General features: G+C 34.2%; 1 protein-coding gene across 2 annotated transcripts in view; it reads left to right on the top strand.

Annotated features, from left to right (window-relative positions):
• Positions 1 to 12,648, top strand: part of mrvi1 (murine retrovirus integration site 1 homolog) — a 76,686-nt gene extending 64,038 nt beyond the window's left edge. For both annotated transcript variants that reach the window (XM_051114470.1, XM_051114471.1), the window contains 7 exons: positions 3,633 to 3,786; positions 3,873 to 3,922; positions 5,919 to 6,038; positions 6,243 to 6,310; positions 9,859 to 9,978; positions 11,584 to 11,715; positions 11,795 to 12,648. In XM_051114470.1, coding sequence (XP_050970427.1) covers positions 3,633 to 3,786; positions 3,873 to 3,922; positions 5,919 to 6,038; positions 6,243 to 6,310; positions 9,859 to 9,978; positions 11,584 to 11,715; positions 11,795 to 12,035 — 885 coding nt within the window. In that variant the 3' untranslated portion in view covers positions 12,036 to 12,648. The remainder of the gene's footprint in view (positions 1 to 3,632; positions 3,787 to 3,872; positions 3,923 to 5,918; positions 6,039 to 6,242; positions 6,311 to 9,858; positions 9,979 to 11,583; positions 11,716 to 11,794) is intronic.
• The last annotated feature ends 2,836 nt before the right edge of the window (positions 12,649 to 15,484 follow it).

Genomic DNA, 15,484 nt, shown 5'->3' with positions numbered 1-15,484 from the left:
CGTTTCAAGTGCTCTTCATGTTTTCATGAGAAAACGGTCCCTTGCCCCAGCAGAGGGGGCACTAAATGGGAATGTTTATTTTCCAGCAGATAAGATATGTTTATGATAGATTTAGTTAAGTGTCATGTTTTCCCTTAGGATAGTGTGCAAGCCAAAGTAAACCAAGCGAACAGAGAACGACTCTGCGGTACGTCTTTTGCTAGTGGCGACACTATTAATAATAAGCCCTGCATGGTTTCACTGCAAGTATCATTACCTCAGTTTACCGTGCCTTGCTGTTACATCCCATAATTTAATAATGACTGATGATACGAATATTGTTAAGGGTGTTGTTTTGCCTTAGAATGATCATCTTATTAATATCCCGAATATTTATAATGTTTCTTTTAACAACAAATGCAGTTTAAGTCTATTTTTGCATAGTAGATTTTAAGCGAGTTTAGTAACCTGCCAGTCCTAAAATGACTGAGTCAATCAATCAATCAATCACGTTTATTTATACAGCGTTTTTTATCAAAACAGGTTGTGTCAAAGCAACTTTACAGTATTAAATAGGACAATAGTGTGTCAGTAATGCAAAAGTTCCATTTTGCAGCAAAGTCAGATTGCAGAGGACTCATCTGGTTCCCGTGGTCTTGTGCCGACAGCCGTCTAGGTGATAAGTTCCTCTTTGATGATCCGTTTCTGGGGCTTATCTAGTTGACGTGGTCCCCGCTGACATTTAGGGCTGTAGAGGTCGTCTCTAGGTGCTGATCCACCATCTGGGGTGGGTACGGACTGGATCCGGGGGACTGCAGTGACCATCTGATCTGGATAGAGACTGGATCTGGTGGCTACGGTGACCTCGGAATAAAAAAGAAATAGAAATATTAGCATAAATGCCATTCTTATGATGCAACGAGTACATCAGGTGTTATGGGAAGTGTTCCTGGTTCCGGTTGACCTAATTAATGCAGCCTAACAATCCTTTAACGGATTTGAATTATAGAAATGTGTTATGTGTAGGCCAAGTTAAAGAGATGGGTCTTTAATCTAGATTTAAACTAACAGAGTGTGTCTGCCTCCCGAACAGTGTTAGGAAGATTGTTCCAGAGTTTGGGCGCTAAATAAGAAAATGATCTGCCGCCCATAGTTGATTTTGATATTCTAGATCAAATTGCCAGAGTTTTGAGAATGCAGCGGACGAAAGGGACTATAATGTGATAAGAGCTTGCTCAAGTACTGAGGAGCTAAACCATTCAGGGCTTTGTAAGCAGTGTTGGGGGTAACGCATTACAAGTAACGCGAGTTACGTAATATTACTACTTTTTCCAAGTAACTAGTAAAGTAACGCATTACTTTTTAATTGACAAGAAAATATCTGAGTTACTTTTTCAAAAACGTAACAGCACTTACTTTTCCCTCCATTTATTGATTAAAAGATCTCCTATCCCCATCTTGAGAGAAATCCGGAGTAAGATGTTAGTTCTAGAATAAATGTGAACATCCATTAATTCATCTCACTCACAAAAAAATTTTCAGTATTCCTAAAAATGAATAAAAACAGTGAAATTCAGCTCAGAATATGACCCAAACCTGCAATAATTAAATATGTTAAATAATACAAATATCCTTTATGCATTTAATCCCATTTTATTAATCAGTGTCTTTGCTGCCGATCTTCGATGATCCAATTCAACCATACTAATAAGTAAAATTACACAAGATAATCTAACATTTGTTTTCCTTTTTCTTTATTGCTGAAGAGCTGACATTTGTTTGTTGAGTTGAGTTGTTTTACAGACATGAATTTATGAATGACTTTTCTCAAAACCTGAGGCTTTTGGTGTGAAAAGGCTTTTACATTTTCCAAAAATAGAACTTTTTATATTAAAAACAAACAAGCAAGCCGTGGCCATATTTAAAAAGTAACGCAAAAGTAAAGTAAAGCATTACTTTCCATTTACTTTTTTAGTGAGTAACTCAATATTGTAATGCATTCTTTTTTTAAAGTAACTTTCCCCAACACTGTTTGTAAGTAATTAGCAAGATTTTAAAATCTATACACTGTTTAATGGGGAGCCAGTGCAGTGGTGACAGAGCCGGGCTAATATGATCATACTTTCTGGTTCTAGTAAGAACTCTAGCTGCTGCATTTTGGACCAGCTGGAGTTTATTTATTAAGCGAGCAGAACAACCACCCAATAAAGTTTATTTATTAAGCGTGCAGAACAACCACCCAATAAAGCATTACAATAATCTAACCTTGAGGTCATAAATGCATGAAATAACGTTTCGGCATTTGACATTGAGAGCATAAGTCGTAGTTTAGATATATTTTTGAGATGGAAAAATGCGGTTTTGCAAGTTAGAGTTGTGGCTTTCGAAGGAAAGAATGCTATCAAATAGCACACCTAGGTTCCTAACTGATGACGAAGAATTGACAGCCATCAAGTATTAGACAGTGTTTTAGGTTTAGGTCCAATAATTAACACCTCTGTTTTTTTCAGAATTTAGCAGTAAGAAATTACTCGTCATCCAGTTTTTTTTATCTCAACTACACAATCTGCTAGTTTTTTAAATTGGTATGTTTCACCAGGCAGTGAAGAAATATAGAGCTGAGTATCATCAGCATAACAGTGAAAGCTAACACCATGTTTCCTGATGATTTCGCCCAAGGGTAACATGTAAAGCGTAAAAAGTAATGGCCCTAGTACTAAGCCGTGAGGTACTCCATACTGCACTTGTGATCGATATAATACCTCTTCATTCACTGCCACGAATTGCTGGCGGTCAGATAAGTATGATTTGAACCATGCTAATGCACTACCACTAATGCCAACATAATTTTCAAGTCTGCACTAACAGAGAGATACAACCACGATCGGATGACAAGAGCAGATCATCTGGTCTCAGTACTATGATACGGTCTAAACCCTGACTGGAAATCCTCACAGATACCATTTTTCTGAAGGAAGGAACATAATTGTGAGGATACTACTTTTCTAGATTTTTCTAGGATCTTTGACAGAAAAGGGAGATTCGAGATTGGTCTGTAATTAATTAATTTGTTGGGGTCAAGTTTTTAAGGAAAGGCATAACAGCAGCCAGTTTGAAGGTTTTGGGGACATATCCTAGTGACAGAAGAGGATCTATGACATCTGGAAGCACCTCTTTTAGTAGCTTCGATGGAATAGGGTCTGTTGTACATGTTGTTGGTTTAGATGATTTAACAAGTTTATCCAATTCTTCCTTTCACACTGAGTGTGACACTGATTAAATGTTTAACTGTTATTTGACTTAATGTGTTTTAAGACGTATCTCTGAATCAACATCCTTTCTGCTCTAAAAACAACATTAACCAGAAACGTAGCAGCTAATATGGCAATTTTCAGGAGATAAATCATTTTATTTTAACAATGTCGTCTTGTTTGGACACAGTGCCATTTTTTAAATGGTCCAGGCCATGTAAAATGATGACTTTGAGACCAACCAGAACTACCTACCTACTATAGACCTATTATACCTAGTGACTTACTTATTTAATCTACTAGGCAAACTGAAATTGTTCCCTCTGATTTTTGAGGTACATTATGATCAGTTTAAGAGTAGAGGACTATGATCATTTGTAACCCTTGTTTTGTCCATGGCAGGAGAAGAGAATGAACAAGGCCACTGAGGTGATGATGCAGTACGTGGAGAATCTGAAGCGGACGTATGAGAAGGACCATGCAGAGCTGATGGAGTTTAAGAAGCTTGCCAGCCAAAATTCCAGTCGCTGCTATGCAGGCTCAGTGGACACTGGAGGTAAACAGAAAGATCAAAACCACAGTTGTTTTCACCCCAAGACATACCTGCTTATGTTTCATCTCTTATTTATGTGTTTTGTACAGAGGATGGTGTTCCACGTACATCAAGATCCATGTCTGTGCAAATGGGAAAGGTAGGCAGAAGTCTGTGTCTTGGGAGAACTTTCATTTTTGGGTGAACTATCTTTTTAAAACACTTAAAAACTAAACCAGGAAGTTTTTAAATCCACTAGCCTGTAATTTATGTTTAGATTTGCTTGCAAGTCAGATTTCATTATAAAGAACATTTTAATCTCCTCTGCTCACCGAGGCTGCATTTATTTGATCAAAAATACAAAGAAAACTGTAATATTGTGAAATATTATTGCAATTTCAAATAACTGTTTTCTATTTTAATATATATTAAAATTGATTTTTAGAATCCATTACTTTAGTCTTCAGTGATCCTTCAGAAATCTTTTATATATGCTGATTTTGTACTTAGGAGACATTTCTTGCTATTATCGTTCTTGAAGGCAGTTGTGCTACTTAATTTTTTTTTTTTTGAAAACCGTGATACTATCACTTTTGATCAGTTTAATCTATTTAAATGGATTTCTTTTACCAATAAATAAGTACAGTTGAGGTCAAAAGTTTACATAGACCTTGAAAAATCTGCAAAATATGAATTATTTTACCAAATCATACAAAATGCATGTTATTTTTTATTTAGTACTGACGTGAATAAGATATTTCACATAAAAGATGTGTACATACAGTCCACAAAAGGAAATAATAGTTGAATTTATAAAAATGACCCCATTCAAAAGTTTACATACGCTTGATTGTTAATACTGTGTTGTTACCTGAATGAGCCACAGCTGTGTTTTTTTTTGTTTAGTGATAGCTGTTCATGAGTCCCTTGTTTGTCCTGAACAGTTAAACTGCCTGCTGTTCTTCAGAAAAAACCTTCAGGTCCCACAATTTTTTTGGTTTTCAACTTTTTTGTGTATTTGAATCCTTTCCGACAATGACTGCATGATTTTGAGATCCATCTTTTCACACTGAGGACAATTGAGGGACTCATATGCAACTATTACAGAAGGTTCAAACACTCACTGATGCTCCAGAAGGAAACACAATGCATTAATAGCCAGGGGTGTAAACTTTTGAACAGAATGAAGATATGTACATTTTTCTTATTTTGCCTAATTATCATATTTTTTTCATTTAGTACTGTGCTACAGAAGATACTTGCATATTTCCCAGAAGACAAAATAAGTTAAATTTACCCTAATCTTCTAATTCAAAAAGTTTTAACCCCCCGACTCTTAATGCAATGGGTTTCCTTTTAAAGCATGTGAGCGTTTGAACTTTCTGTAATAGTTGCATATGAATCCCTCAGTTGTCCTCAGTCTGAAAAGATGGATCTTAAAATCATACAGTCATTGTTGGAAAGGTTTCAAATACACAAAAATGCTGAAAGACCAAAGAATTTGTAGGACTGAAGGATTTTTCTGAAGAACAGCAGGCAGTTTAACTATTCAGGACAAACAAGGGACTCATGAACAACTGTCACTAAACAAAAAAACACAGCTGTGGATCATTCAGGTAACAACACAGTATTAAGAAACAAGCATATATAAACTTTTGAACGGTAATTTTTTTAAATTCAACTAATATTTTCTCTTGTGGACTATATGTAAATGTCTTTTATGTGAAATATCTTAATCAGGTCAGTACGAAATAAAAAATAACATGCATTTTGTATGATCCCTCTTATTTTGGTAAAATAAGTAACATTTTGCAGATTCTTCAAGGTGTATGTAAACTTTTGACCTCAACTGTACATACATAAACTTTTACTGACCCCAAACATTTGAAGCTTTGTAGATGAACCCAAACATGGACCAAAAGCAACAAAACTGTGGGTTTTAAAAAAATCTAATAAAGATTAAATAAATTGTTTTAAATTTTCTACTGTTAACTGATACACTGATCTTAAGAATCTGTAACATCTTTAATAATATAACATCGAAAACCTTTTTGAGCCATTTAAAATCCTGTTTTGAGGCAGAGAATGTGAGTATATAAAACATGTTCATATGATGAAGTATTTAATTTCAGAAAGCTTGTCTTTGTCTCTCTAAGGCTTTGCCCAGACGAAGAGTCAGTGTGGCTGTAGTTCCCAAGTTTAATCTACTGAACATCCCCGGGCAGACGCCAGCCGTCACTGGCCCCAATGTTGCACCCGGTGCACTTCCTGTAGTGGTGAGTCCTATCTCACGCGCGCACTGCCTTGTCAGCTGTTATGTTGTAGCTTGTCAGCAGCCATGTGTAATTAATGATGTTTGATTAATGATGCATTTCCTACATGTGCCATTTTATCAAGGTGACCATTTGAAGCCCAAGCCATTCATCAAAAAGAGACCTTGAGGATTTGTTTTACTGATTGTATTCTGCTGTTGTTTTTAGTGTGAGGGGAACACCATTAAGAACGGCAGTTCCTCAGACCCTGTGCAACAAGATGTGACTGACAAATCGTAAGTAATTGCCTCTCTCGACTTTGTGCCGCCACATTCCTCATAAGTTGTGTACATTAGCACACATTCATCAAGCAATGCTTTGCAAATGTATTTCTTGACAACCTCAGTTTCCTTAAAACAACAGATAAATTTGAGCCTTATCAAAAGATACGTGTCGGGGAAGTTGCATGTTTACGTGACAGATTAAAAGCCCATCTAAATATGTTTATTAAATATGTTTTTAAAGGGTGTTTTTGGACTGATGCCATAAAAGAACCATTTTTGGTACTCAAACCTTTAAATGAACAGTTCTTAAAAGATCCATTTTTATGTGAAGAACTTAATTACACTGCCAAGTATCTTATTTCCAGAATGAAATCCAATGATTGTTTCTTACTAATTTTGGAGTGCTGATTCCAAAAATAGTGCCTGTTTTGCTGTAGCACGTCACACATTCTCATAAAATGTTATGTGCATTTCATAGCATTTTTGCTTTGGACAACCATTTGTAAAAAGTTATGCATTATTCCAAATGTAGTCAAGTTACAACTATTTGTTCAATTTTCAGCTGATTTTAACATGTACGAATTATTCTAAAAACAGTATTTTTAGCCTGATCCTGATTTTAAGCTTAGAAAATGCAAACGTGACCCAGATGTTTTGTGCTACAGCACATCTGAGTGTTTTACTATGTCCAAATAGTGACAGAAATGACAGATTTTGTGAAAAAATATTTCAAAGAAAGTATTTATAAACTTGTTTAAAGACGTTTACAAGTAACTTTGTAAACCAGAGTTATACAAGTTTACAAGTAACTTTGAACAAGTATACAAGTAACTGTAAAGAACAGTTACACAAGTTTACAAGTAACTATAAACAAGTTTACAAGTAACTTTAAACAGGTTCACAAGTAACTGTAAAGTACAGAGTTAAACGAGTTTACAAGTAACTTTGAACAAGCATAGAAGTAACCGTAAAGTACAGTTATACAAGTAACTTTGTAAAGTACAGAATTAAACAAGTTTTAAAATAAATTTGAAGAAGTTTACAAGTAACTGTAAAGTACAGAGTTAAACAAGTTTACAAGTAACGTTGAACATTTACAAGTAACTTTGTAAAGTACAGTTATACAAGTTTACAAGCAACTGAACAAGTTTACAGGTAACTTTGTAAAGTACAGAGTTACAAGTAACTTTGAACAGGTTTACAAGTAACTTTGTAAAGTACAGAGTTAACTTTGAGTTAAACTTTGAGCAAGTAACTGTAAAGTACAGTTATACAAGTTTACAAGTAAATTTGAACAAGTTTACAAGAAACTCTGTAAAGTAGAGTTAAACAAGTTTACAAGTAACTTTGAACATATTTACAAGTAACTTTGTAAAGTACAGTTATACAAGTTTACAAGTAACTGAACAAGTTTACAGGTAACTTTGTAAAGTACAGAGTTAAACGAGTTTACAAGTAACTTTGAGCAAGTATACAAGTAACTTTGTAAAGTACAGAGTTAAACGAGTTTACAAGTAACTTTGAGCAAGTATACAAGTAACTTTGTAAAGTACAGAGTTAAACGAGTTTACAAGTAACTTTGAGCAAGTATACAAGTAACTGTAAAGTACAGTTATACAAGTAACTTTGAACAAGTTTACAAGCAACTTTGTAAAGTACAGAATTAAATTTTAAAGTAAATTTAAACAAGTTCACAAGTAACTGTAAAGTACAGAGTTATACAAGTTTACAAGTAACTTTGTGAAGTGGAATTATACAAGTTTACAAGTAACTTTGTAAAGTACAGAGTTAAATGAGTTTACAAGTAACTTTGAACAGGTTTACAAGTAACTTTAAACATGTTTATAAGTAACTTTGTAAAGTACAGAGTTAAACAAGTTTACAAGTAACTTTGAACAGGTTTACAAGTAACTGTAAAGTACAGTTAAACTAGTTTACAATTAACTTTGTAAAGTACAAAGTTCTTTGACATTAAATTGAGTATTTGCACATTTTTCCACCCTTTTGCAGATTGTAAGTTAAATGATGGACTTCGAATACTTGAATAACTTAAAATAAAAAAAATTGACATTTGACTCCTTGTTCACACTTTAGTTTGGGAACCATTTCTTACCATTAAACAATGCTTATTCATAGTTAGTAAGGTAGTTGTTAGGTTTAGGTATGGGATTAAGGGATCTAAAATATGGTCAAGTAGAATAAGGCATTAATATATGCTATAAGCGCTAAAATACAGCCAATATTTTAGTAATAGGCATGATAATAAGTGATAATGAATAGTGAGGATTGGTCCCTAAACTGAAGTGTTACTGACTGCTTTTGTTATTTTGGTAATGCAATTAAGCTGCTGGTAATAGAAATCTTAATGCATATTTTTATGAAAAACTTTATGTGATGTAAAGTTTTTATTACTATTTCTAAACTCAGCATCATTTTAGGTGATATATTTTTTCAAATCAGCAGATTTTTTTTTAAGATGCAGGGCTGTGTAATCTAAACAGTGATGGGAAAAGTTACCTTTAAAAATAATGCATTACAATATTGCATTACTTCTTAAAAAAGTAACTAATTGCATTGCTTTTTATGGAAAGTTATGCATTGTTACTTTTGTGTTACATTTTGTCACCTGAGGTGGGTTTGCTTATTTGTTTCTAATAACAAAAAACCCAAAAGTTATATTTTTGGCAATTGCAAAGGCCCTTTCACACCAAAAGTCAAATTAATAAGCCTCAGGCTGAAGGAATTGCCTCTGCTTCTACACATCACTCCAGTTTTTTTTCTCAGCATGGGGACAGGAAAGGTGTCATAAATGGAAAAATAAAGTAACTTTGAAAAAGTAACTTTCTTGTAAATTTAAAAGTAATGTACTACTTTACTAGTTACTTAAAACGTCTGTGTTACTTGTAACACATTATGAAGAACTTTCTGTGCAATGGAAAGGTTCCATAGATGTTAAAGTTTCTATATAAAACCACAAATCCTAATAAAGAAACTTTTTATTTTTAAGAGACTTCAGAAAGATGCATGGCCCCTAAAGATTAAAACTTTCTAGTTTTTTTCTATTTGCTTAAAATAGCTCTAGAATCTCACAAAACCCCCATCTGCAGTCAATTTTACATCCTACTTTGTGATTAGATCTAAACATTTGGACAGGAACGTTTGACAAAAGCCAGTCATCAGTGTCCGACCGTACTGTTTTAGTAAGAAAAGGCGAAGAGCTTGTCGCCATACTGTCATATCTAAATCCCGGGCTTTAACTCAAAGACAGACAGACATTAACAGTCTGGTAACGTTCGTGCTATTCTAAAGCGAGTGATGTTTAAAGACCTCCTAGAGGAGTTGTTTAAACATCTCATATCTCACCTCTGTCAGAGCTGCAGTGGCATGTGTGCCATGTTCCTTTCGGTGGCATTAAAGTCTCTCCATTAGGCCAGAGGTTGTTATTGTTATCACACGTGGTTATGAACCGAGAGAGGCAGTTCTGTAGTTCGCACACATCTGCGTAATGGCAATTTTTTTATTGCTCCATCCCTGTCTCTTCTTTCCTATGTGAAACAAAGCAGTGGAAACCCTCTGACAGAGCAGGAAAGTGAAGCAACGCCAACCAAAGTTGTCTGCGGTCCAGAGAAGATTACAGAAGAGATCAAAGCCAAGATTGAAGAAGAAGCGTACAACAAAGGGTAACACCCTTGGCACTACTGAACGCTTAAATGAATCTGTGTGACCACACTCATAAAACAACAAACATTAAAGTCTGTTCAGATGACTAGTTATATCGCGCAGTTGCATAATTGCAAAAACATTCTCAGGAAATTGCCATTTTTTATCACTTCTTTCAAAACCAAGGTAACAATCCTGGGGGAGCATTGGGAACCAGTGTAGTAGGATGCTTTCTGCCCAATATTCAGATTAGCTGTAAAAACACATATGGGTTTTTCCAAAGGATGATGGTTTTTTAAACCAAACGCAGTCCTAAATATGTTGTTACAAACTACAGATTATTTCAATACATTTCTAAGAGTTCAGTACAACAAAAGATACCCTCATGTAGTATGTACATTTTAATAATCTTATCATAACAAAAAAGTAACATTGTTTACATTTATATAGAGATTTTCTTGACAACCAAAGTAATTTAGGATTTTTTTTCTGTACGAAAATGTATAGCTTATTAATGTTTATGCTCACCAAGGCTGCATTTATTTGATCAAAAATACAGTAAAACTGTGATATTGTGAAATACAGTTAAAAAGAAGTGTATTCTGTGTCATCATAATTCAAAAATCAGTTTATTTCTTTAAATAAAAAGGATTTTAATATGCTGATTTGCTGGAGAAGAAACTCGTCATTAAAGTTATGCTGTGTCATTTTTTTTTCTCAGAATTTTTTAATTAATTAAATGCAAAAAACAAAAAAAACAAAATAGTGTGTATTTGAAATAGACATCTTTTGTCACTTTTGATCAATTTAATGTGTCCTTGGTAAATAAAAGTGTTACTTTATTTTTTTTTTTAAAGTCCAATGAGAAATTGAATTCTTTAAGCTTTAATTTTTACAATTCTCTGTATCTTCATTCATTTTTAAAAGGTTAAATGTCACAATATAACAGGGTTGAACAAAACAAATTGAGCATTTTAGGGAAAAAAAAAACTACATAGACCACAAAACTGTGATGTTTTAATTGGAATAAAAGCTCAATTTAGGTAGAATTTTTAAAAACAATAATAATAATGCAATAATGAGGATGTGCAATTGGCAAAATTGTTTATATTCAGTTGAAAATCCTTGAAAATTAATGTTTTATTTAAAAAAAAATGTGTGTATAAATTTTATTAGACATTGGAATAAAAGCTAAATTTAGGTGGAATTTTAAAAATAATAATAATACAATAATGAGGAAGTGCAAATGGCAAAATGGTTTATATTCAGATGAAAATGCTTCAGTATTAATGTTTCGGTAACACTTTACAATAAGGTGTCATTTGTTAACATTAGTTAATGCGTTAAGTACTTCACAGTGCATTAACTAATGGTAACAAACACAACTTGTGACTTTAATAATGAAGTAGTAAATGCTGAAATGAACATGAACTAAGATTAACAAATGCTGTAGAAGTATTATTAATTCTTAGTTCGTTAACTAATGAACCTTGTTGTAAGGTGTTTTCGTTTGAAAATTTCTGTATACATTTTAATAGATAAATATTTTTAAGCTGTACAAAAGATTTTAGAAAAGAAATTCAGCTTCTTCTGTATATTAATTAGTGAAATGAACTTCCCTGTAGATACCAAGAAGGACTTAAGAGGTCTAAAGAGCTTCAGGAGCTGAAGGAGGAGGAAGAGAAAGCAGAAGAGAAGCAGAAGGAGTCTGAGGAGGAAACAAGAGGAAATACCGATAAAGACAGGAAGACTAATAGGTAACTGACTTCAAAGTGTCTCCCTGTCAAATCATTGTCAGTAAATGAGTAGTCATGTTGTCGGTGTCCTGTATTGCAGCAGGTTTGAGGAGGCATTAGAGGTGCTTGACCGGATATTCCCCAAATTCTTCCGGCGAAATCGAGTGCTTTGGATCGTCCTCACTCTGTTTTTCGCTTCGTTCATACTCGTCAACGTCATAAGCTTCTTCAGTAACCGCTACAGTGAGAGCGGAGACACGTCTGCAGAGAAGTCCGCCATCCCAGGCAAGAAGAAGTTTTTCGGACTGAATGTAGGGTCAAAGACCCCTGCCCCAGAATGACATTATCCTCATCCGTCACACAGAGACAGATCAAGGAAATGTTGCCGGTAATCAAACACAGCTCATATTGTTTCTACCAGTCTGTCACACTGCATTTAGGAAATAGCAGAACTACTTGTTATTGTTTAGGGACCAAGTGTGCTTAGGTGAGAAATCAGATTTCGAAATTGATAAGTTATAATACTTGAGGTTGGGAAAGTTGGGATCTCTTGTTATTGCGGAGAAATGTTTTCTAAGACTGTCACGTTTGATATATGATTATACCACTCGAACCTTACGATTAAACTTCTCAGGTTTTGTGAAATATATATTTGAGATAATAAGTACGATATTTAATACGAAATTTGGTACAGTATGTTTTGAAGTCTTTGCGGTTGTTTATGTTGTTTATTTGAATTGACATTCCAAGGTAGATCCTAAAGTGCAATATTTTGCGACTGGTAGTTGACGGTTGTGTGGGGTTGTGCCTTCAGAGCACTGATTTTAATAGTACAGAATTTTTCACTATTTTGAAGAGCACTTTTAACTAGCATGAAAGAATTCATATTTGCACATGTGTGCTTGTGTTTACTGTTGTGCCACTTCACCTTGTAATAAAGGTGTTTGAAAATCACACGTGGTTGTTTCTAGAGTACGTGTTATTTATTGTGTGCTAAAAAATAAAGACTGTTTTTTTTTTTGGACAATTAATTGTACCATTAAGTTAATGACTTTTATTTTTTTAATACTTTATTATGTCTTTCAATTTAAAAAAGAAACACATTTAATACAATTACACAAGTCAGTTTTTCCCTTGAAGACATTTTTTTTCTTCACCAATAGGTATTCCTCCTTCTTAAAGGGGTCATCGGATGCCCATTTTCCACAAGTTGATATGATTCTTTAGCGTCTTAATGAAAAGTCTATAATATACTTTGGTTAAAAATTGGTTGTGTAAAACAACACCTTTTTTACCTTGCCACAAATGAGCTCTGCAAAAATCATCTCTGGTCTGATTCTGGTCGAGGCTGCTTTAAATGCAAATGAGCTCTGCTCGCCCCGCCCCTCTCTTCTCTCTGTGGAGAGACGAGCCTGTTCACTTTAGCCCCATTTAGCCGCTAAACTTGCTAACTAGGAACACATTATTAGGAAAGGTGATCGCAAAGATTCATAAAAAAACCCTATACTCATTTCTGCTGTAAGTGAAGCTGGATCATGAATGATTCGCGCGAACATAGACGATTATATGTAGATCGGGAGGCACATTCCCTTCACAAACAAACGTAATCCACTGCGTCTTCAGCGGCTCAGATGTCGGGAGTAAATGACGACCACTATGTTCATTATTACATCCAGCAACACAACACCTCAATCGCTCAATCGGAGATATTCTTGTCTAACGTACATCCCTGCTCCGGCATCGAAACAAAAAGGGCGGACTGTTACAGCTGATCTGAGGTAAGACGCTCATGTCAATCAACTATCGTGGGAGCGGCCTCTGTCGGTGTGACACCACGAAAAACGGGGTATTATTTTTACAGATTAATTAAAAACCACTGTATGGACTTTTATCATTATAGGGTAGATTTGTACATACACTGCCAACACGCATTAATGTTCAAACAACATGTAAAAGTAAACTTAGCATCCGATGACCCCTGTAAGTGGTAATACCGATCTCTTGTGATCCCTTATTCCTAGTAATTCACATCAGTTGATAATAAGATTTAATAATTAAACTAAATAATAAGCAAGTAAATTAAAAGAGAGGGAGGATTGTGTAAAATGGTAATCGATATAATATATTTTTTATAGTGGGTACTTTAATTTTAGTGATGCCCAAATCTTTTCAAAGTGTATACTTTTACTACTAATTTCATATGTTATCTTTTCCATAGAGTATACTTTAGACACTACATCTAACCAGTCACTTATTGCTGGGGATTCTTGCCTTCTCCAAAATTTTGTTATTGTTTTAAAGGGGTCATCAGATGCAAAGTTTTCACTTTTACATGTTGTTTGAACATTAATGTGTTTTGGCAGTGTATGTACAAATCTACCCTATAATGATAAAAATCCATGCAGTGGTTTTTAATTAATTTGTAAAAATAATATCCTCTTTTTCAAATCGAGCCATTCTCAGATGCCTGTCGGTGTGGCATCACACCCACAGAGGCCGCTCCCACGATAGTTGATTGACATGAGCATCTTACCTCAGACACGCCTTACAACAGTCTGACCTCCTTTGTTTCGATGTCGGAGCAGGGATGTAAATTAGACAAGAATATCTCAGATTGAGCGATTAAGGTGTTGCTGGATGTAATAATGAAAGTAGTGGTCCTCATTTACTCCCGATATCTGAGCTGCTGAAGATGCAGTAGATTACGTTGGTTTGTGAAGGGAATGCGCCTCCCGATCTACAGAAATGCGTCTGTTCGCGCAAATCATTCATGATCCAGCTTCACTTACAGCAGAACTGAGTATAAGGGTTTTTTTTTTATGATAATAACGTGCTAGTTAGCAAGTTTCGCTGCTAAATGTGCTAAATGCAGCTAAAGTACACAATCTCTCCAGCAGCTGGTCACTCCACAGAGAGTAGAGAGGGGGCGGGGCAACCAGAGCTCATTTGCATTTAAATAAACAATCCCTCAGAACAGGATGATTTTTGCTGAGCTCATTTTGACAAGGTAAAAAGGGTGTTGTTTTACACAACCATTGAGAATTTTTAACCAAAGTATATTAGAGACTTTTCATTAAGACCCTAAAGAATCATATCAACTTGTGGAAAATGGGCATCCGATGACCCCTTTAAGAGCTGTCATTCTCAATATTCTAAATAAGTAACTCATCTTTACTAAGTAGCATAGATCCTATACCCAAAACTATATTTTGTATTTTTATTGTATTTAATTTCTTAAAAAATTCTTCTATTACTTGAATTACTATTATCCTTTTTTTTTTAAATTATTTTACAAATATAAAATATATGAGTGTAATGGGCCTTAAGTTCACCACAACTTCTCCAACATCTTGAAGATAAAGGATTATATTTGGAAGATATTTCTGGTGTTATAAAATATTGCATATACTAATTTTCCAGGCGTATTTTTGCCAATATTGAGATCCTTAGATTTTCTTTTAAACTTTGTTTCCAATCTTCTTCTGTTATTTTATTACCAAATTCAGTTTCCCATTTTATCTTAATATTATATAAACCCCCATCCTTAATTTCTTTAAATATTTTATTTATTCATCCTATCAAGTTATCTAGTCTATTCATTTTACAGACTTTAATCATAAATGGCAACAGAGGGTGAATATCATCTAAAGTTTTTATTTTAATCTCATCCTTTAGATAACTTATTTGATTTTTAAGGTCATAATTCTGAATTTTTGTGTAATTCTGAATTTTATCCCATAATAATGACTTGGTATCTCATCATATAAATTTCTTGTGTTATAATTATAAC

Source organism: Labeo rohita, chromosome 7, assembly GCF_022985175.1.
Source record: "Labeo rohita strain BAU-BD-2019 chromosome 7, IGBB_LRoh.1.0, whole genome shotgun sequence".
Classification (NCBI taxonomy): domain Eukaryota; kingdom Metazoa; phylum Chordata; class Actinopteri; order Cypriniformes; family Cyprinidae; genus Labeo; species Labeo rohita.
Note: the sequence above shows the minus strand (reverse complement) of the source record. Positions and strands in the feature narration are given on the sequence as shown.